Raw genomic sequence first — 22,748 nt, 5'->3', positions numbered from 1 at the left:
CACTCAAGTTCCTCTTTGAGCCCAAAATGATCTTTAGTAGCTCCAGAAATTAAGGAGACCGTAATAATGATACGAGTTCAGTCATTGCCACCCTGCTGATGAATTGCAGAGGGCCCCAAGCCAGCCTCCTCCAGCAGAGCCCTGCACACCCCTGGCTGAGAGCTGCTGGGAGAGCAGAGAGCAACACTTGGAAAGTGGGGGAGAGTTTAAGATAAGCAAACAATGAAAGTGCAGATGATTTAAAGCATCCTTCTAGCTGGCAGCATGGGGCTTAAGGTCAAGCTGTGGACTCTGGACCACTCTGTCCCTGTGTGGGCTCTGCTCAGTTTGCTGACTCAGTGATAAGGGCTTTGTCCTGGCTCTGCTGGAGTCAGCATGGCCCAGGGAACACCCCTGGATGCACTTTTGCTCTTGTGCCAACAGTGCATGTGGGGAAGCTGGGTGTTGATTAAAGCACAGTAGAGTTTGGTTAGTGGAACCTGCTACGACTCCATTTCACAGGTCAGCACATTTTACCTTCATTATGTTTTATGGTTTCACTCTACTTCACTTTATTTGTTCTCAGGCCTGAAACACGGGAGCAATATCCAAATAAATTTATCCAGAGGGATGACACAGATAGGTTTTACATTTTGAACACGTTATTCAATCTACCAGGTGAGTCTAATGTGAGCCAACACAGGCTTCTTTCTGTGCCTTTTAAGCCAGTAAAGCATTGCTGATGTTGTACACTGCTTTTCTGTTTGAGTTTTTTTTTACATGAATTTTCTTCCTTTGGGCACAAGGTCTAAAGTTAGCTGGCTGTATGATGTTATCTTTGTTTTATGATCTCACTGTTTCCTTGCAGAGACCTACCTGTTGGCTTGCCTGGTGGATTTCTTTACTAACTGTGACCGGTACACGAGGTTTGTATTCCCTCCACTTTGAGATGATGATGGAACAGTACAATTATTATTTTATACAAGAGCAATAGAGCACAGATGGAACTGCTCTTATTATCAGTGGAGGCCCCTCAAGTGGTTTTGGTGGGCCTCCTATAATTTTGTGGTGCTGAGTTGATCTGTGTGTTCAGCAGAGGCTGGTTATGAAAGTTTCCTTCACAGGGTACAGCAGTACCAACATCCTGACTACAGTGATATTTGAGGCAGCTTCCAGGACCACACACTTTTTACAGGGTGATTACAGGCACCATTCAGTTCATTTTGAACCTGTGTCCATTGGAGCCATGTCTGAACTGGTAACTGAAAGATTTCCTCAGCCAGTTACCCAAGTGCTTCGTGTAGTAATAAAGGACATTGCACACTTAGAGGTGAAGTGCTCAGTGTGGTATAAAAGGCTGTTTGTGCAGCATGAGCATTTACCTTGCTGCCAAAAACATGTAAGCATAAAAATAAACTGTGGTTTGAACTGGCAAATGTGAATGCTGCTGTGCTGCTCATCACCTCATGTGATGGGTCATCTTTGCATATATGTGAGTTGAAGGCAAAGGTTTAATGTGATTTCACCTGGGAGCTGAGGAACTGTTTATGCTGGCAATCCATCAGGTGAAGTACCTTTTCTCAGGAGAGGCATGATGATTGCTGTCATAATAAATACAGCTCTGTGTAATTCTTCTTGATTTCTTCTGATGCAAGCTGTCATGCTGTCTCAAAGATATCTCCAGAGTATCTTGTAATTTCTAATGTTAATTCTAAGTGTTCAACATAGAAGCAGTTCCTCTTCTCAGCAACATTACATTTAGTTGATTTCCATGACACTCCCTTCTTTAGTGCTGGAAAGAGGGAGAAAGAGCACCACTCCGTTTCTTCCCTCAGTACCATTCATCTTCTGTTAAATGCTGCAAACAGCATTTTTGCAGCCTTTTTACCTTCTTGTAAATGTGGGTGAGAAGTAAGAGTTACAGTCACAGAAAGCTGTAGTACTGCTGTGGGAGCACAGACATTCCTGGGTAACACACAGATCCTGTCAAAATGCAGTTGTAGCCTTCTTTCAAGTCTGAGCTGCAGTAAAGTAGTAGATAAGAAACCATGATGGTAAGATGAAAACACAAGCTCCAAACAGCATTTTGAGCTGTCTTGCTCCTTGGTGTGTTTCTTACCTGCTGTGACTGGCTGCTAAAATCTCTCTTCTGTCTCCTCACAGCTGTGAAACAGGGTTTAAAGATGGAGACCTCTTCATGTCCTTCAGGAGTATGTTCCAGGATGTCAGAGATGCTGTTGACTGGGTTCATTACAAGGTGACTGCAAGAACTCCGTGGGATGTGTGTGGTTGTAACTGGGTTGGAGGGGCTGGTTTGTAACTCCTGAGTTCAGATGTGCTTTGCTTGCTCTGGGCAAGAGCCCTGCTTTGCCGCCTAGTGAGCAAATAATAGATTGCAGTTGTGTAGGAGCAAGTCAAGATCTCAACTGCCCTCCTAGTATGGGAACATATCTGGCTTGGCTTCCTATTCCTTTTTATTGTGCCCAGATTTCATTTTTGTACTGTAATTCATGGGTTTTAGAGCATGATGCCACAAGGGTATTTGCACTTCAAGTCCACAACTTGTACATTGTCCTAATTATTAAAGCAGTATTCTACTGCAGATTGTTTACATTGGCACTAAACAATGTTGTCTAAAAAGTATTGGCATTGAAGAGAGAAATAGATCAGCTGTTCTCTAATTAGAGAGAAGCATTTCATCTTCTGCACACTCTTGTGCACAAATTTAGAATATAATTTTGTGAGCATTAATGTATGGTTAAAGACCTGATTTTCTTGTTCTCCCTCATTCAATCAGTCTGTTGGGTGGGATGGAGAACCATCACAGGAGAACTCTGCTCACAGTTGTACTTGTGGTGGTCCTTTTACCCATGCAGAAGTCAGGAATCTATTTTTCTTTCCTTATGCAGTGTTGTGTGATACATGTTGGAGTTGGCCTTTGACTAAAGCATTATGGTCAGTGTTGGAGACAGGTCGTTAACTGTCTTGTTTGGTATGCCAAATCTATTTTTTGTTTGTTTCTATTGTATTCCCTTCTGAAAGGGTTAAAATGCTGTTGAAGTGGATTATTTACCATGGTGAGGGAATCGATGGATCACAGAGTTTGTGATGGTCCCTGCTACTCAAAGCCTCTCATCTCTAGAGTCACTGGTTCAGATTCGCCCTGGTTTGTACTTTCACAGCATTTTAAAGTGTGAAAGTTGGCATTACTTTGTTGTCTCTTACATCATAAGTTTCCATGACCTCACTGGGTTCTGTTGTTTCTATTTCAGGGATCGCTCAAGGAAAAGACCCTTGAGAATCTGGAGAAGTATGTGGTGAAAGATGTAAGTGTGAAGTTACTTTACTTGTGCTATGTGACATTCGGTACTGACTAAGCAGGCAAGAAATAAACATGCTGATTTGCTGTACTAAATCACAAAACAGATAAGGCTGTGATTTATATTGTAATAACCAAAGACAAAGTAGAAAGTTCAGATGCAGCCTTTATTCTGAGCCAGTGATCCACATGATTTTGTATTGATGTGCACAGTTTTATATGAAAAATATAAAAGCTAGAGGAAATGTTATCAAGGTGAACACACTGGCAAAGATCACGTTTCTTTCAGTGATGAAAGCAACTGTGTTCCCTGCTCTTATTTTTCTGCCCAAGCAAACCTCTCTTTAAAAAGCAACAGTTGAGCATTGTTTCAGCCACATGACAAAAAAGTTACACTTAGCCATGAGGAACTGAGGGAAAGATCCTGAAAGACTCACCAATGTCTAGTCTCTTGATAACCCCAAAATGTGTGTTTAGCACATCTAACATGTGTTCAGCAAGCTCCAGTGGTTCCCTTACTCCTGGCACCTCTGCAGTGTGCAAGGCCCCTCTGGACCACTTATGAAGTAAGTATTTTTTAGTTTAGATGAGCTCTGTGGTAAATTATCACTTTAAAGCAGTTAATCTTGTTTCTAGTTACACGCCTACAGAATTCTTAGGTAACTGTTCAGTGAGGTAATCAGCTATTTTGGCAATGGACTGAGATTTCAGATTCAATAAAAATAGCCCCAGGAATAAATTCTCCCTAATTTGAGGTTGGAATTATAATGCATTCCAACTTGTGGCTCGTGAGCTCAGATTTCACCTGCCTCTGGGCCCATTTCGGGAACGGACTTGGAGCTGGAGCAGATCGGTGGGAGCAGCACAGGGTGCCTGGCACTGTGGTTGGCAAAGGCACTGCAGCCCTGCTGAGCCCTTCCCCCTCGCCTTCCTCCCCTGGGCTGTGCTCTGGAGGGGTTACCTGGATGGACCAGCAGCTTTCCTGGCTCTGGCCAGTGCGCAACACGTGAGTTTGCTTGCTCGATGGTTTGATTTGCCTTTTTTTTTTTGTCTGGTGGGATCATAGTTGAGTGTTTTTCCCATGAGGAATGTCTGCAACTTTTGTGTATGACTTGGATGTTCCCCTTGGCTTCCAGGGGAAGCTGCCACTGCTGCTCAGCCGCATGAATGAAGTGGGGAAGGTGTTTCTTGTCACAAACAGCGATTATAAATACACAGACGTAAGTGCTGCTTGAGTTGTTGGGTTGCTATATCATGGAATAAGCAGAAGCCAGCCAGTCATTTGGATGGGTTTTGATGGGACATCTTCTGGTGGAGAATCATGTATTTTCTAATCTAGGATGGGTTACTGGTGGATGCAGATGAAGTCTTGAGTCACCTCTTGTCGTCCTGGTTCTGGCACTGAGCTAGTACAGGCCTGGTTTAAGTCCCACTGTTTCACTCAGTTCCTCCAGCAATTAAAAGGCTGTAAGGGAAAGTTATACTCCATTTTGGATTTTAGCATCCTTTAAAATGCAGACTTTCTGTTTCAAGTGAGACAGATAGTCTGAATACAAACAGGTCACCAAACCAAGGTCCTGGAGAGGTCTGAGCAGAAAGGGCTGTCTGCTAAGCTGAGAAATAAACACAATTACTCCCAACTCCAGGTGAATGTCAGGATGTTGCAGCACTGCTAATCTAAAGATTTATATGCCATTTTAAAGCATTGCAAGATATACCTGAAGCAGTGTGCAGTTTTCTGAGGTGACTGTGTTATTTGATTATAAAAACTACTGGTTTGATTCCTATCATTGTCCTGCTTTATTCATTTTGTCTCCAAACCTTATGCTGACTTCTGTGTAAATTCTAAAAATAAAGTTCTGTAGTCTGAAAAGATAAAATCAGAAAAGTATGTTTTTATAAACTACACAAATGCATGTTGAAAAGCACATATTTGAATACTTTCTTTCTCTCTTTTAGAAAATTATGACTTACTTGTTTGACTTTCCACATGGACCAAAGGTATGTGAATTCTAGACTGAAGTTGCAGTAGACACTGATGTGCCTAATTATCTGTGTAGCTGGAAAGCATTTTAATCCTGCTTCATCGGCTGCATGGGATTAGTTGCTTTAATCTGCTTAAAATACACTTGCTGTTTTGTGTTCTGTTTGAATGGGATCAAAGCAAATACAATATAACAAAGAGAAAAGGGGCATCTTCTGGTCTCAATTGATAATCTGTGTTAATCATAACATTATTTCAGTGATAAAACATTTCAATTGTGGCATTTTGTAGCCAGATTTTTTAGAAATAATGCACAATGGTTTAGATGTTGTTAAAAAAAGCCATGATGGAAAGGAAATAGTTTTATAAAACAGCAGAAATGTTTATGGCTGATTGTGCCTTAATTATCGTAACTCAAAAAGTTTTAGTCATGCTTTTTTTTTTTGTTGTTTTTCTGAGGTCAAAATTCAGCCCTGCAACTTCTGGAGAAAGGTTTAAGATACAAATTTATGCTGCTCTTTCAGTCTCCCAGTGAGAGGCTATCTCATGTTCAAAAGATGTGTTCTTACATTGCTTTAAAAGCAGAAGGCAGCCAAGAGGGAAATTTTGAGAGTGTAGATACTCACCACAACGATAGCTAAGGAAGCCCCTTGCTGTGGTTTTGATCTCACAAAGTGCGGAAACACGGAGCAGAAAGGGCTCAGTATCCTTTGGGCAGGGCTGTGATTCGAAGCCATGCTCTGTGGAATAGAGTCCAGGCATTTTCCCACTCTTGGCAAAAGTACCAGCATGGCCTTGTAAGCTAGAGGTGTGGAGTTGCTGTGTCTGGGTGTGTGCGGGATGTCACCTTCAGGAGCAGTGGCAGAGTGTCATTTACCACATCTTTTTACGTGCCAGCTGTGCCCTGACAGGGATGTTCAGTGCTGTTCTGTCTCACACCATGTCCTCAGCCCCCACTTCTAGGGCTGGGATGGGTTTGTGGCAGAAGGGGAATGCTTTAGGAGATGGTGCTGGCAACCCAGCATTGTACCACAGGAGGCATGAGCTAAAGGATTTTGATGGTCCAGCAGTGTCACAAGGTTATGGCCATGGACAGCGACACTCCAGTCAAACTTCCTGTGGTCTTTTTGTGTCATGCCTGATTCTGGGGTTTGTTTTTGCCTTTGTAGCCTGGGAGTGCCCATCGGCCATGGCAGTCCTACTTTGACCTGATCCTGGTGGATGCACGAAAACCCCTCTTCTTTGGGGAAGGCACTGTATTGCGGCAGGTGGACACGGTGAGTGGTCAGGGGAGGGTACCTCCATGGCTGGAAGGGCTCCTGCACCTCCTGTATGGCATCTCTCAGTGACAGTGGGCAATGCAGTGTTTGGACAGGACCTACCCTAGAGACTGGGCTGGAGTCTCCTCTTAGTGATTCCTGAGCAACCCCATCACCTCAAGGCTTTGCTGGCTTCCCTGACATACTGCAGATGACAGTAGGAAACCCACCTCTGAGCTGCTTGGGAGTGAGACAGACAAAGAGTGATGTGTCAGTTGTATCAATATAGAAAAGATCCAGACCATCAGCTGTTCAGCACTAACACAACACCTCCTTCCACAGGTGACTGGCAAGCTGAAGATTGGTACTTACACTGGCCCGCTGCAGCATGGCATTGTGTACTCGGGAGGTGAGGAAGGAGCCCTTCTTGTTGTGTGGAGTGGCTCTGATGTGGCCTTCAGCCACTCCAGCTCTGAGAGGACTTGTTCCAGGCATGGTTGTGCTTCCCAAAGCGCATTGCTTTGTGCCCTCTGCACACTGCACCAGAAACTCTCCATGATCAGAGCTGCACAGTGCAGGGAAGAGATGTGTAGAGATGGGCCCGTTACTCCTCAAATGGCCTTTTCTTCCTTGCCAGGGAGGGTCTGGGAAATGTCTGCAGGGCTTGTGGTGGAGAGATGGCTGCACTGGTCCAGTGCAGTGTCCCCAGCTGTACTTAAAGGTGCTGCCACCAGCGTGAACACACTTGGAGGGTTCCACCAAGCCAGAGAAGGGCAGTGGGTGGATACAGAGCTATCTGTGACAACCAGGGCTCCACTACTCTCACATGGGGGGGGTGCATGGCCTCTGTTGCTGCCATTCATGTTGGGGTGTACATAGGCAAAGCTGCTCCTGGGGGAGCTCCCAGGCAGGTGAGCAGCGTCCAGGGCAGCCATGGTCAAGCAGGGGAGGTTCCTGGGAGGAAAATGCACCTGTTTTGGCTCACTGTTCTGAGCCATGCCATTCTTCTCTCAGGCTCTTCGGACACAGTCTGTGACCTGCTGGGGGCCAAAGGGAAGGATATCTTGTACATCGGAGACCATATCTTTGGAGACATCCTCAAATCCAAGAAACGCCAGGGCTGGCGGACCTTCCTGGTGATCCCTGAGCTGGCGCAGGAGCTGCACGTCTGGACAGACAAAAGCGGTCAGGAGCCGGGCAACCCCCTGGCCAGGCTTTGCTCTTGCTTGTCTGATGCTGCACCCCTGAGATCGCCAGGGCTTAGGGGTGCAGGGGAGAGATCACCCTGGCTTGCCACTTCTCCTTTCAGCCCTTTTCACTGGGTCTGGATGCTGGTGGCAGGAGCTGGGATGCCTCTCTGTGGGCTGGCCTTGGGGTCCCAGGCCTTTCCTGTGCTGTTTCCCAGGCTATGGATTGTAATCAGCCAAGTGCTGCCTTGGCCACAGGAGAAGCTGCAGCTGGGTGGGGTTGAGTTTTTCCTCAATAACCCCAGAACCTCCTCCCTTCTCTGCATATATGGAGCCTTGGCTTCTATGCTAAAAAAATATCTGATAAGACCTGGGTTATTCTCCCTGTAATGCCTGAGCCATGACTGCTCTCCCATCTGCAGGGAGTCCCTATTCACCAGCTGCTTCCTCCTCGTTCCTCCCACTCCCTCTGCTGCTCTGCCGCCAAAGTGCTGTGTGTTTTCCATCCTCCAGCGCTCCTGCTTTTCTCCCAGGTTTGCCCTTTGGTGTGTAGATAGGGCTGGGGGTTATGCAAGTTGCCCCATGGCTGGTTGGAAAGCTTTGGTGAGAGCTGCAAAGGTTCAGCCTCCAAAACAAAAGGGCCAACCAGAAACCAAGCCCAAAGTTCTGCCCATGGCAGAGAATGTGATTGACCCCTCTTCCTGCCCAGAGGCCGTGAGATGCCTCCAGTTTCCCTGCTCCAGTGTCCCTTTGCCACCATGCGAGGGGAGTGGGCAGGGAAGTGGGTTCACTTCCAGCACTTTTCATTTCAACAGTTTAAACTTACCCTTCTCCCCTTTCTTTTCTGGATTTTCCAGCCCTTTTTGAAGAGCTGCAGAGTCTGGACATTTTCTTGGCCGAGCTGTACAAGTGAGTGTTCAAACAGTGACAACTTTCATGCTGCCTCTCCCAGCTAATGAGTGGCAGTGACAAAACCTCGGGGTTGGGTTAGTGGCTCTGCTGCTGGAGCCTTGACTTGGGCCTGGGCTCTGCCCACGAGACCAACCTTCCCCTCCAGACCAGCCTCCCTCCCCTGAGCCCCATCCCACAGCATCTGGTTCTGAAAGACTTTTCACACCATGTATTTACCTTCTCGCCTGTAACTAGGCATCTGGACAGTAGCAGCAATGAACGCCCCGACATCAGCTCCATCCAGAGACGCATTAAGGTACCAATCATCAAAATCCCTTTTTATCCTTCTGGATCCCAAAGGGCTTAACAACCCAACCCCACTGCTCAGTCCTGAAATGCTTTGCTCTGCCTTTGGGTGGGCACAGCAGGCTTGGCAAAGCCACTTTGTCTCAGCTCACTGGTGTCACTGGCTCTCCTAAAAGGCTGCCTGGTCTGGAATAGGGTGTCTTTCCTCATGCCCACAAGCAGCACTGGCTGAGGGTGCTCATTGCTGCAGCACGCAACAGTGGCACACATAGGCTCACAGGGGCTGTGGCCTCTGGTTCAGCCAGCCCTGGGGTGCCAGCCTAGGGTAGTGCTGGCCCTGAGCCTGCTGCCACCTTCCTTTCTGTTACCTGGGGCTCAGCTGTGCCCTCATGCTACGGGATACAAGCACAGAAAGCCTTCCTGGAGATCCTTGCAGGTCTCATGTAGCACCCCCAGCCCTCAGGGTGCTCCGCCTCAGTGTTGTGGCTCTGAGGTGCTGTCTGCCTGGCCCAGATCTAACCTGTTCTTTCGTCATAGAAAGTGACCCACGACATGGATATGTGCTACGGGATGATGGGGAGCCTCTTCCGCAGCGGCTCTCGGCAGACGCTGTTTGCCAGCCAGGTGATGCGCTACGCTGACCTCTATGCAGCCTCCTTCATCAACCTCCTCTACTACCCCTTCAGCTACCTCTTCAGAGCCGCCCACGTTCTGGTGAGTTGCAATCCCAGGGAGGTGGGCAGGGCTCCCAAAGGTGCCCATGCTTGTGCCCATTATCACTTCCACAGGACACAACAGCGCCTTGGAGGGTTTGGTGGCATTTCATAGACTGTGGACCAAATGGTCGCATTTTGGGGTTTGCTCTCCATGTGTCTCAGGGAGGCAGCCTGGGACTGGGACATCCCTTGTCACCTCCTCTCTCTGTTCCATGTGCAGATGCCACACGAGTCCACAGTAGAGCACACACACGTCGACATCAATGAGAAGGAGTCGCCGATGGCCACGCGCAATCGCACCTCGGTGGATTTCAAAGATTCCGACTACAAGCGGCACCAACTGACCCGTTCCATCAGCGAGATCAAACCGCCCAACCTCTTCCCCCAGGCACCTCAGGAAATCACACATTGCCACGATGAAGATGATGATGAGGAAGAGGAGGAGGAAGAAGAAGAGGAGGAGGAGGAAGAGTAAGAAGGAAAAAAACAAGTATTTCTGAAGATAAACCATGACTCTAGCAGTGATCAGGAATGGATTCTGTTGTTGGGGCCCTTGGGGTGATGGGTTGGGGGGTGTGATTCTTGCAAAGGCACATTTTGAAAGTATTTGGAAACTTCTAACAAATTAACACTAATTTGGAGGAGACCCTTGTTTTCAGTTTTGCAGACGGTTCAAAAAGCTGATGGATTCTAACTGGGTGGTGCATTCAGATTGGACTGCCCGCCTGTGCTGTCATGCTACTCCTGTTAGATTTCGGGATGCTGCATGTTTCTCCCTTTCCCATGATGTGTTTCGTTTGGTTCTCATTTGAAGTGTCCTGTGAACGGTTTTTGACATTTGTTACATTCTCTGTGGAGACAGAAGGGATGTTCTGGGACCTGCAGGAGACAAAATTATCCAAATCCTGCTGCCCGTTAGGTTGCTGCCCTTAACCCTCTGCTCCAGGGTTACATAATCCCCCCTCCTCATGTTAGCCAGGGTGTTGCTGTGCCTTCCAGCACTGTTTACCTTCTGTTGGTGTGAGTTTCTCTGTGTAAGTGGTTTGACTCCTCCAGCCATCATGGATGGCAGTGGATTCCAGCTCTTGCACTTCTGCTGCCATACACGTTTCACCTTGTAGCCGCTTGTTACCTTCTCCCAGTGTCTCCAAGCTCTCTCACCATTGCCATGTGATGCATAATTTCCAGGGCATTTCTTAAACAGCTGAGCTCCACACTGTTCTCGACTCCTCCAGTTTCAGCAGTAAATATTAACCCAGGAGCTTGAAGCTGCTGCTTTAGCATTACATTAGTCACTCTGTGTTCCTCCTGACTTTTCTGTCCTCTCAATTTTAAGTGAAGCATCCCAAAACCAACCCCAGCCACCATCTGGAGTGAAAGGGCCTGTTGAGCCAGGGGGCTGCAGGCCACATGGGCCTGTCCTAAGCTAGGAAACAGCACATGCCACAGGGCCAGCCCCATGGTGGGAGCCAGGAAGCTCCCGGCCGTCCAGCAGCTGCCCTGGTCTTTGGTCTGGTGCGGAGCAAACGGAGCCTCACTGCTGGCCGTGGTGGGCAAGGCTGCGTCCCTGGCCAAGGAGTGTGATGGCTGCTGCATGGGGGTGTCCCAGGGATGGGCAGGTAGTCCTTGTGCCTGAAAGCCAGCCCAGGGAAGGCACAGAGCTGGCACACAGCTGGGCAGCAGTGCCCTGTGGTTTTCCTCTGAGTCATGGGTGCAGCCTCCCTTACTCCAGCCTCTGCCGTTCGCTGCAAAGGGATTACAACGAGGGCCCTCTTGTAATGAATATGACTGTTGTTTCAGTACCATAAACTCATTTAATTTTTTTCATTTTAAAGTACCTTAGTAGAAAATAAAAGAAGTAAAACTATACCACCAACATCTGAGGAGGAAAATGCTGCTCTAGTGGCAGTTGTTCAAGTCAATAAATGATGATGTTTCTAAGAAATGACTGGTGTTTTGTGGTGTGTTGGTGAAATGAAGAGGGCTGTGGTGGAGTTGGTGGGAAGAGATGGAACTGCTCTGTGGGGTCCCAGCAGGATGGGTGACTGGGCAACAGTGAGAGCATCTTTGGGAATTGGTCTTGTGAAGCACTGGGGAGCAGTGGCAGTGATCTTGCTGTAAGGGCATGCCTGGGCACAAGGCTTCTGTTACCACCATCTGCATCAGCCAGGAAAGCATGGCTGGCAGAGAAACATTCTGTCTTGGACACAGAGAGTGAGGAGGGGCTTTTTCATGGTGGGAAGGGGAACATCCCTACACTGCCATTACCTCCAACGCTGTATCTTCCCAGGACTGTTTCCCACAGATGTTACCAAGGGCCATTTCCTGCCCCTCTGCCCCTGCAAGACACATGGCCAGGGTGGCAGCAGGGCACAGCACAGCCTCTGCTCACCAGGAGCTGCAAACCTGCTTAAACAGACAAGGATACCCAGGGAAGGCCAGTGCTGCCACACAAGGCTGTGCCCAGCTAAGACAGGCAGCCCTGGGCACTGCCGAGCTCAACCCTCCCCTAACAAACAAACTTCTCATATCAACCAAATCAGACCTGAGGAGGTTCCCCCATCAGCACCACCACAGAAGGATATTCAGTCCAGGGCCCAAAGTGCCAGGCAGAAAAGCAATACTAAATGGAAACAGCTGGTTGCCTACACTTAACACCTGACACTTAAGGGGTTGCTGAAAACTCCAGAGCACTGGGTCCCCGACACCTCAGTTTTGGGGTCTGGAGAGGAGCTCACACGTCTCCACAGTGAGGCTGGCTGCAGGAAGAGTTCCAGGGAGCTGCTCCTGAGCCCTTTCACCAAAGGCCATGCTGGGGTCTGCTATGTTTAAACTTTGTTTCTCCAAGTATAGCTACTTGAATTTTTTAAGCTTTAGCTCAGCAGCTGGGGGAGGCATGCGGCTGCAGAAAGGGAGGTCTGGGGAGCTCCATACATTCCTCCGTCCCAGTCGGTCACCACAAATAGCTCACTCCCAGCCCAGGGCTATTTCTGACTGAGATGGGGAGAAGAGTCCTCAAGGCTGGAGCAATGGAAAGTATTTGACCCTCACTTCATGGTGGGAAAATGTCGGGCAAAGCCTGACAGACACGCAGGCACTGCCCGGCCTTGCACCATCCTATCCATCCTGTGCTGGCTCCACCATGAAGTTGTGGTAACCAAGGACCAAGAGCCAGGGCGAAGCTTCTTGCCCCGGCTGGCACTGGGGACATGGTCACAGCCCAGGTTTCCAGCCCACACCTTCCTCAGGCAGCTGCCCATGGCTGATCTGCACCAGCTGCTGCTTCCCAGAAGCTGGTGGCCTGGCAGTACCTGTGTCTCTAGCCACTCTGCAGAGCCTCAGGGAAAGCTCCTGTTGCTCTCTCTGCAACCTGTCCCCCAGCCCAGGGACAGACATGCTTTGCTTTTTCCCATCAGCAGTATTGTCTCCTGCAGCAAAAGCCTGGTGGAAGCAAGATGAGCATGGGGGGAACCAGCCTCACCTGCCCTGAGCTCTCACAGATCTGATTTCTGGTTTGTCCCTCTTTCCCCACCACCTCGTGTCCACCTCCCTTGCTCCATAGAGCCAGAGGGGCTGCACAAACCAAACCCTACCAGACACAGGAACCCGAGGCTCCCTGCCCTAAGCCACAGCCCTGCAGACATCGTGTGTTGGGCACTGCCACTTCTGACCAGGTCAGTCATGAGAGCTGCTCCCAGGTCCTCTTCCTCTGTGCCACCTCCTCACTCAGCAGAGCAAGGCCCAGCTGCAGCTCTGCATCACGATATGCCCAACCATGATGGAGGGTGCAAAGCCCTGTGCCAGTCCCCAAGAAGCCATTCCAGCCTCCAGCCTGAAGCCCCAGCATGGCAATCATGGATAAAGAAATTCTGTAACTGCAGAGCCACTGATCCACTCTGGCCCTGCACAAGGGTGCTTTCCCTCTAGGCCTTAGTGGGCTACTAGGCTGCCAAGCCTGGCCATGGCAGGAGGTACTGCTGGAGCCTTGAGGGCACAGAGCCCTGGGTTCAGCTTTGGGCACTGCTCCCGCCCTGCTGCTGCAGTGGCCTGGACCTGGCAGCCAAAATCCATCCCACCGTGCTGAAGGGATCTGGTCTCTTATACCCTCCCTTCCAGAAGTGCTGGGCTCTCTCTATCCTGCTTCTCCTTCCCATTGCTCATTACCACCAGAATCAGCCCAAAGTTGGCCTCCACACTAATTCTACTTACGTTGTGTTTGTAGCATCCCACCTCCTTCCACGGGCTGCCAGGGCCAGGCACACACAGGGGAGCAGGAGTCCTCAAGGACCTGCCACTCTCTCTGTCCTGCTGATACATCGTGGGGGAGAGAGGCCCAGAGGAATGGGGCCACCCTGCAGCACAGAAGCAGGGACAGAGGCTGCACTGGGTGCAGCAAAAATTCCCACAAGGTTTGAGCAGCTGCTGCCCATCTTGCCAACCCAGGGTTTGTCAGCTCAAGAGCTGAGCCTGATGAAAGCTGGGTGCAGGGAGAGCAGCTGGGTGGAACAGCTGTGAAGAGGAGAGGGGCTGAGGGATGGCAGAAGCACAATATGGGCACATGGCAGGGCTGTATCAGACACACAAGAAAGGGGCTGTTCCTGCACCAGTGTGAGCTGGAAGTGATGGTGGGCAAGGGACTAAGCACAGGCTCGTTCTCCCACTCAGAAATGTCTCTGTTGATGCAGGCTCTACACAGCTCCACTGGTGAACCCCAGCACGAGGGGAGAAGGCAGCAGCACCCAAGTGCAGGGGAACGGAGGGACTCACTCCACCTACCTCTCCCATCCCACAGAACTGCTGTCATCCCCAGCCACATCCCTCACTGCAGACCCCTGGTCACACCCCACCTGGCAGGAACCCCCACTACAGACAGATGGCATCTACACTCAAGAGACAAACATGACCTATGGAGAGCAGGTTGTAAATAAGGGGTTTTTATTACTGAAAGAAAAAGACCCTCATCCTTGAGGGAACTTCAAAAAGTCAGCTGCTTGCCATTGCCATCAGCTTCCCAGCCAGCCCCTGATCAGCAAAGCCACCAACACAGCCCTCCCCAGCTTCAGGATTTACAGGCCCAGACCCACCAAAGCGACGAGCAACACCTGCCTCTAAAGGAACAAGATCCGACCTCTCTGTGGCTCTTGGCAGCTGAAGTGGAGATTAAAGACTGTTAAATGTGCCAGTAGCAGAGATCTGGGTACAGGATCACAGACATCAGCCCCACCACCCACATGCCAATATCTGTCCCTTGGAAATGAGGGGGGAGCATAGAGGAGGGAAAAATGCATAAACTGGAATGTTCAACAGAAAAAAAAAATCATCATTTATCTAAAAAGAATAGAAATAAACAAAATGCTTTAAAACAAAATCACAAAATATACAAATAAATCTGGTACAAAATAAATAGGAAAGATTGGAAATCTACAACAAAATTGGAATAATTATAAAATTAATTTGTATGACAATCAGTATATGAAACGTATACACTTCATTCAGGATTTCAGTTGTGCTTATTCAGGTTTATGTACACACACGGAAATACTGTAGTCAGAATACTACAACTCTGGAAACCCAAGTCATGTACAATATGATACAATTTGCAAAGACCATGTACGATGGCAAATAAGACACAGGGAAGAGCTGGCTGGAGTGGGATCAGACAGCCATAAAAATGCACTGCAAAGGGAGAGCCACCATGCTCCAGAATGGGGGGACCAAGGCCAAGCCAGCAGCAACCAGGACAGGGCTTTGGGCAGCCAGGAAGGAGAAAGGTTTGGTGTGAGACTTCTGGCTGCTGAGCACCAGCTGCTCGTGGCTTCCAGGAACACATCTCAAGTATTTGGGGTTTCAGATTCACTGTTTGGCATCCAGGCACCTGCTCGGTGATTCAGGTGTCAAGGCAGGCTCTGCTGGAGGAAAAATATGCCAAGAGCTCTGAGGTCCCTCAGCAGGGCCTGACCCCGAACTGCTGGTAAGCCACCCTTGTGCTCAGGAGAACATGGATCAAATGGGACCTCAGCATTGCTGTTGTCCTGGTGGGCTTCCACTTTTCAAATTCCATGTGATCTCCGAGGAAGGCAGAGTCCCTTGAGCAGCATCTCCTACCCTCAGTGTGAGAAATGAAGACAAAAAGGCTGCAGCATGGCCCTCTCCTGACTGCTCCCCTCCTTCTCGCCTTCCTTAGCACTCAGCTAATGCCCAGTGAGAGGAGCAGAGGAGCAGCTGTGGCTGATGTGAACACAGCTGTCACAGAAGCCACACTGCTGAATCTAAGCCAGCACAATGCAGAAGGACAGAGCGCGTACCCTGGGTGAAAACCCACCAGCCAAGCCAGCCCAGCCTGCTGGACCTGAGATTTTAAAGCAGGAATGACACCAGAGCCGATCTAGGCCTGGCCAGACTGTCACTTCTGAGAGGAGGAGCTCATCAGGTACCACCCCTCAGCCTCCCACTGTGATCTTTGGGACATGCATTCCATATTGGCACCTCCAAATAAAGGCATCTGACAGCAATCAGTTTTTCACTTGTAATTGGAAGTATTTGGTTCAACAGTGATGCCCAGAGGATAAAACACCACCTACTATTATAAAGCTCTGATCAGTGAACAGTTGAGAAGGGATGCTGGAGTGCTATGCCAAGCAGTGAATGCTGGGAAAAGCCCTTCCTCCCCAACAAATGCTGCTACCAACTGCCACGCTGCTTTCTGGAGGAGAAGACAACAAAGAAATCAAATCCACCCCTGGAGCACTGGAGCCACCTGCAGCCTTGGCATGTTTCAGGCTCACAACAGCTGACAAACCTCTAGCCCGGTTCCATAACAGGCCACTTCTGCAGAGTCCATCCAAACCTCTGCTTCTGGGGAGGATCAAACACCAAGCACTTCCTCAGCCAGAAATCTGCACTGAAGGAGCACCATTGACTGCAGATCAGCCCTACTCAGAGGAAAACAGAGCCCAAAAGTAAATGATGTTTTTCAGCTGGAGACAGAAGACCAGAAGCTTTGAGTACCATATTTCCAGCATGAAGAATTGCTATAGAGTCTGACCTCAGGATAAAAAGAAGAAAACATCACTTTGAATTCAGTGCTACTAACCTACAAAACAACTCCATCTGCCACCTGTATTGTGACAGTGGCTGGAGGCAGCTTTCCAGGGACCCTTTCCCATCCCTGAAGCTCAGGAAAATATGCACACACCAGATGGAAAAGCTCAACTGTACCACCTTGGACCCACAGCAACAGCATCTCCTCATCTGGATGCAGCCCTGAGACTGGCCCCAGAGGAACACAACCCAGCATGAAGCCAGGCTACAGGACAAGAGCAAGACACCAAGCAGGATTGTTGAGGGGGCTCTGCAGGAAGCCATGGATGTCCAGGTCCCCTGTGCTGCCCACACACAGGAGTGAGGCCAGAATCACCACGGACATCACACCAACAAGAGACATGCAGCTGATGAACCAAGTGTCACAGCAGTGCAGGGATGAGGGTGGCTGCCCAGCCCAGCCTGTGGTGCAGAGCCTGTCCTCCCTGCTGGCTAAGTCAGATGAAGGCTGCTCTCCCATCCGTGCCATGCCCAATTGTGTTGGTTAAGCTCATCATTTCACCACAGGGACAAATCAACCCTCAGTATCCAGGGAACAGGTACTTCTTTGGGTCTGTGTAGAGCCCCAGTGTGGAGCCAGGGGGTGGGATGGGCAGCACATCTGGGGCTGTACCACACCACAGCCAGAGTTTTTGCCTTGAGACAGGGCACAGTGTGGACACAAGGACCCCTCAGTGTTGTGTGGGCACCTTTGGGATGAAGCCTCAAGTCAGCATCACAAGAGGTACTCTGTACCATCCTTCCCCACCCCTAGCCCCAGTTTTCTACTGGTAATCCAGACACTGGATAACTTGACAACTGGTACACAGGTACTAGATTTAAAACCACAGATGTGTGTATTAGATATTGTATAAAATATGGTACATCTTTCATGTGGGAATGATTTCTATAGAGAACGTAATTCTGCACAAGGAAGATGCATGTTCCAAGGGGTCCTGGAGAATGTGGCTGTGTTCTCCATCATGTAGGATACTTAAGCAGGATGATCATGAGGAGGAAAGGGCTGCTCTTTGCCATCAGCACCCCCACTCCTCTTGGCTGAGCTCTGCAGAGATCACAGGAAGCACCACTGCTGCCCAAGCTGCCCCTCACACAAAGCTACCTCTTTGGTTTTCTTTGGGCTTATTTGAACCAGAGTTGTTCACACCAAATGTTGTTCACACCAACAGTGCCAAATCTCATCCTCATCCTCATCCAAGCTGGGCCCTGAAAGCTGAGAAGCAGCAATGGGTGATGTGTGTGGGCCACAGACAGCTCGCCCTGCCACCCCTAAGCTTTCTCCAGGCCTGAGTGCAAAGGGCCATATCCTGAGACTCCTACTCTTGCCAGCTCCACCCACACAAAAAGGCACTTAAAGAAAAGAAGAAAAGCAAACAAAAATGACCCCAGTGGTGAGAAAAAGGGAAGTGAGTCCAGGAGAAGAGAGGAGAACAGAAAAATGAGCACAATGTGAATGACTGGCAAACCCTTCTTCCAACAGGCCCAAGAACTGCACACCTTCAGCAGCCCCCACAGCAACACCCCATTCCTGCTCAGTCTAGAGCAGGAACTTACAGGGGCAAAAAGAAGGTGAGAGGGAACTATATGTGACACAGGTTTGGAGCAGAAGTGGTGAGCAGAAGGATCTGCCCTGTGGAACTTCCTCTCCTGGTGCATCTGGATGGGGGAAGCACCTTCTCCTGCCACACCAGCCTTGGGGCCCCTGCCCACCAGCCAACATGGACACCCTGCCAGCATTCCTCATCCCACTGTCAGATAACCCATCCAGAGCTCCTCCAGGGCAGCAGTCTCCAGCTGTGCTGGGATTTCATGGAGTGGACAAGCAGGGAATAAAACAACAAGCACTTTGTAAACTCTGAAAGGTCTGAGCTTGTGGCACAGAGTGGCTGAGGCTGGTTTGCTAAACCCCACTGAGCTCCTCTCCTCTCAGAACTAATGTGCTTCATATGATCTCCACATCACCAGAGTCAGTCTCATTTGGAGAAAGCTTCTCACTGGAAAGCAAGAACATTCCTTCACTCTTTACAAAGATTTGGCAATACACAGAATTTAAAAAAATAAATCATAGTTACAACAGATTCAGGTTCATTTCATTTAAAGGAAATTCAACCAACAGGAGTGTAAAAGATATAATTCACAGTTGTGCATTTAAGATATTAATGTTGAAAACCTCACTTCAAAGAACTCTTGTGCAAAATTGTATTGACAGTAGAAACCATGGCTAGATGCCCTCCCAGCCTCCCTCAGCCAACAGGCCATCATCCACCCTGCTGCCTGCACCCAGAGGCAGACGGGAACAAAGGCAGCAGCAGGAGATGACACAGGAAGATGCAGTATCTTTTCTACAAGTCAAAGCCTGGCCAAGGTCTGAGGTCAAGTCCAAAGATTCCCAAAGCCACCAGCTGTTGCCCTGCGCTGCGGTGACCGGCAGTGTGTCCTCATGGCACTGCAGCATGGCATCCAAGCGCCCCCAAGGCAGAGGGGGCAGGTCTGCTCGGGCAGGACACCCCTGCAAGGGCACGGATCGGATGCTGTGCCATCTCCACTGCAGTCAGGAGAGCCAAGCCCTGGCACCGGCAAACGCCGTCCCGAGGCTCAGAGGGATCCTGAGCTGGGCACAGGGCTCCTCTGCTGTGATGGTTCCCACCAGGAGGGCCGGGAACCCCTTGCTTTGTTAAACAGTAAAACTGTAAATACCCTGAGAACAGGGAGACTGGATTTTTTTCCCCCTCCAGGGAGAGGACCATGCTTTGTTCTTCAAGCTAATTAGTAGTAGCAGCTCCTAACCCCTCTGGGTCAGGTATGTATTTTCCATATGAAACACATCTATAATCAACTATTTTTATGGAAATTAAGTGAAATTACTTCACTTTCCATTATTTGATCTGTACAAACGATGAAAAACAGTCATGCAAAAAATCACCTGCAAATTTTGGAACAGTGCAGCATGGGCAGAAGCAGGAGGTATTTGCTTTGGGATCACATGGCTTTGGTTGAAAAAATTGTCAGGGTTTTTTTGGGTTTTTTTGCTTTTTTTTTGTGTTTTTTTTTGTTTTGTTTTTTTTTTTTTAAAGGGAAACAGACATTGAAACAAATCCTTAACCTGCCATAAGAAGCAGAAGTCAGATCCAGAGAGCAACCTCATCCTGGAGAGAGCTGCCTTGACTTGAACCTTCCCTCCTTTGGCAGGTTTGACAAAACAGATACTGCATCTCAAGTTTGCCACTGTGTCAAATACTTCCAACAAACTTTTACATTCAGCAACACTAGATAAAAACTGGCGAGATGAGTCCCTCGCCAAGGACAAATGCTGTAACATCTGGACATTTTGCTCTGTGAGAAAGGTGCAATATTGGCAGCTCTCTTGGAAGGGGCAAGGGTTAGGGCAGCCCATGCTGCCGCCAAGCCGTGTGCTTCAGCGGTGCTGGGCTGGTGCACATCAGAGCGAGGGTGGGATGAAGCCTAAGGAAACACTTTTAGATGGGAAAAAGTCAAAAAACTACCATGTGAGAGCAAGGCTTTAGAGGGCCTATTTCCTCCTCACTGGGTGCACAAGTTGGATACTGTGCAATTTCTATGCCCCTTGCAGGAACTTCATCCAAATGGGTGGCTCCCACCAGGGTGGACAGAAAAAATTAGGGCTGGCTTCTGAAGCTGGAAGAGAGAGGAGGAGGAGGGAGACAGGCAAACCCAATTGGCTCTGACACCACACACTCCAGTTCCCATGGGGAGATCCTGCAATGGAATATTGCACCTTTCCAGCCACCAGTGAACAGATGGACCACGGGAACGTGCAGCGAGTGCCTTCCACAGCCCACGAGCAGGACAGATGGGGCAGGCCTGCAGGCACAGAGAGCTCTAGCAGTTGCATTTGGGGCTGGGGGCTTCTTTGGGCGTCCCCAAAGATATTTTCCACATGTAAAGAAAGGGAAATGCTACACAGCCAGGGGCCATAGCAGGGTCTTGAAACAGAGAAACAAGGAACCACAAAGCCTGATTTACCAATCCAGATACTGAAGGCAATGTTCACATTTTTTTTGAGACAGCATTGGAAGGGGACAGGACTGGCAGGGGGACAACTTTCTTTTTCTTTTCATTTGAGGACTTAGACTCCATCTGTGGAAATGGGTGATGCACAACTGCCATAGGGTCCCTTGTGCTGGCACCCAGTCTGCATCCAGGTTTTTGGGGTGGAGGAATTGGTTTCTGCTACCCCAGGCAGGTGTTGTCCTGCGCTGGTGGCAGCTTGGTGGGAGGCTCTCTGCTCTGCTACCTTGGTAATCCCTACAACAGCTGTTAGAAGGAGCAAGAGAGAAGGAAATGCACTAAATCCACTCAAAGGAATGAATGTGGCTGGGAACAGCCTGGAAATGAACCTGTCTGAATCCCTGAAGTGCAATACACTCGCGTCTGGAAAGTTTTTTCAGCTCTTGGAGAGGATGGTTCTGGCTCCTCAGCAGTGCCCATCCTTGCACTGGCAGAGGTTTATTGTCACCTGGAGCATGTACTTTGGGTGTAATTGTAGCAGCATCTTCTGTGTTAATGTTAGAGATTACAGGGGGGATAGGACTGATGTTCTGATACTCAGCAAAGGCTGCACCATCTGCTTTGGCCAAGGTAATGGTGCACAGCCTGCTACAGCACAGGAGTGTTTAAAGACTTGGCGTCTCAGGGTGCACACGTTACTTCACCATGCAATTGTCAGAAACATCAATGAAAAATCACCCAGTTACTTCATTAAGTAATATCACACCTGGCTTTCATTTCATGAGACTGCAGTTTTGCCAATTAATTCCTTCCCCCCAGTATCATCTTCAACACACACAAAGGTTTTGGAGGTTACAAAACTGTAAGTGTAACAATGCTTTTGCCTGTTTAACAAAGAAACCTTCTGAAATTTGAAACATTATTAAATACCAAAGTAACCACTCCTTCCCTGAAAATTAACTGCAAGAATATAATAATCCTCATCTCTTGGTCCTCCAGGTGGCTGAAATCAGAGGTTCCTTGAAGCTTGCTCATTCTTAGGACACAAATAACATACAAGTACCAGTTACTAACTTTTTCAACAGGGCAACAAAAAGGACCACAGAGGGGTGAGAAGAGGCCTAAGGACATTGGAGCCAATTTACAAAACCATGACAGAACCCACTTGAGGTTCATGAGGGACAGAAACAATTTAAAACTCTGCAAAATACTTTTTAAAAACATGATCTCTCTTGAAAAAATAATGGAGGAGCTTTTAAACTTCCCCATATGTGTCTGAGGAGGAAAAACCCAACAAGGATCAAAAGTACAGATAAAAAATAAACATAATTCTACTTTGCAAGAAGAATTTCCATCGTTCTCAAGGGTGGCTCACCATTCCCAAATTACGTTTGGGTCTTTAGTCTCTCTTGCTCTTTGCTCCTTTCTTCCTGTTTCTTCCTCTTCTGCTCCCAGAATGGACGCAAAAGTCTTTGGTCTCAGAACACTGGATGCAGCAGTGTTGCAAGCACACACTAACGGTGTTCACACTTGGGGAGGAGGCAGGAAGGAGCGAGGACTGGTCCTGCTGAGGAGATGGGATGGGTGGGTTGTGGGGAGTCAGCTCCTAGATGGCTCCTTCACTGTGCATACTGTGGTTGGGCTTGTTGTGAGTTACACAGTTCTGTTCGTTCAGCAGGTTTGCTGTCTCGTCTGGCAAACCATCGTGTAGCTCCGTAAGAGTCAGTTCGATTTTAGTGTTTTCACTGTCCGAGGACTGAGGTGTTTTGTCCATCCGGGATGCCATCAGGGCATTTTGGTACTGCTGTCTTGAGATCTGCTCCAAGAACAGGGAAGAAAAAAAGAAAGTCAATCACACTTCTCTATCTCCTGTGGAGCACACTGAGAAGATAAGGTTTCCTCCCTTTCCAGATGATTACACCCCAACCCCTCTTTACCTGTTTCCATAAAACATCTCTGTGCTTTGCAATCCTAGAGCATCCCAGCTCAACACCCACAGCATGGTGACATTTCCAGGGA

General features: G+C 48.8%; 2 protein-coding genes across 7 annotated transcripts in view; one reads left to right on the top strand and one right to left on the bottom strand.

Annotated features, from left to right (window-relative positions):
• Nucleotides 1–11,586, top strand: part of NT5C2 (5'-nucleotidase, cytosolic II) — a 63,906-nt gene extending 52,320 nt beyond the window's left edge. For all 6 annotated transcript variants that reach the window (XM_014250235.2, XM_014250231.2, XM_014250234.2 and 3 more), the window contains 13 exons: nt 566–657; nt 848–905; nt 2,143–2,236; nt 3,252–3,305; nt 4,435–4,518; nt 5,258–5,299; nt 6,452–6,559; nt 6,884–6,950; nt 7,556–7,726; nt 8,586–8,637; nt 8,875–8,935; nt 9,463–9,639; nt 9,862–11,586. In XM_014250235.2, coding sequence (XP_014105710.1) covers nt 566–657; nt 848–905; nt 2,143–2,236; nt 3,252–3,305; nt 4,435–4,518; nt 5,258–5,299; nt 6,452–6,559; nt 6,884–6,950; nt 7,556–7,726; nt 8,586–8,637; nt 8,875–8,935; nt 9,463–9,639; nt 9,862–10,116 — 1,315 coding nt within the window. In that variant the 3' untranslated portion in view covers nt 10,117–11,586. The remainder of the gene's footprint in view (nt 1–565; nt 658–847; nt 906–2,142; nt 2,237–3,251; nt 3,306–4,434; nt 4,519–5,257; nt 5,300–6,451; nt 6,560–6,883; nt 6,951–7,555; nt 7,727–8,585; nt 8,638–8,874; nt 8,936–9,462; nt 9,640–9,861) is intronic.
• Nucleotides 11,587–17,555: 5,969 nt separating this feature from the next.
• Nucleotides 17,556–22,748, bottom strand: part of CNNM2 (cyclin and CBS domain divalent metal cation transport mediator 2) — a 115,679-nt gene continuing 110,486 nt past the window's right edge. The window contains exon 8 of the mRNA XM_014250097.2: nt 17,556–22,545. Within this exon, the coding sequence (XP_014105572.2) occupies nt 22,336–22,545 (210 nt within the window). The 3' untranslated portion in view covers nt 17,556–22,335. The remainder of the gene's footprint in view (nt 22,546–22,748) is intronic.

The sequence above is a fragment of the Pseudopodoces humilis genome, chromosome 9 (genome assembly GCF_049639895.1).
Source record: "Pseudopodoces humilis isolate 2021_Gansu_Grassland_sample_001 chromosome 9, ASM4963989v1, whole genome shotgun sequence".
NCBI classification, from domain to species: Eukaryota; Metazoa; Chordata; class Aves; order Passeriformes; family Paridae; genus Pseudopodoces; species Pseudopodoces humilis.
The sequence above is the reverse complement of the archived record's forward strand: the minus strand, read 5'-3'. Positions and strand labels throughout refer to the sequence as shown.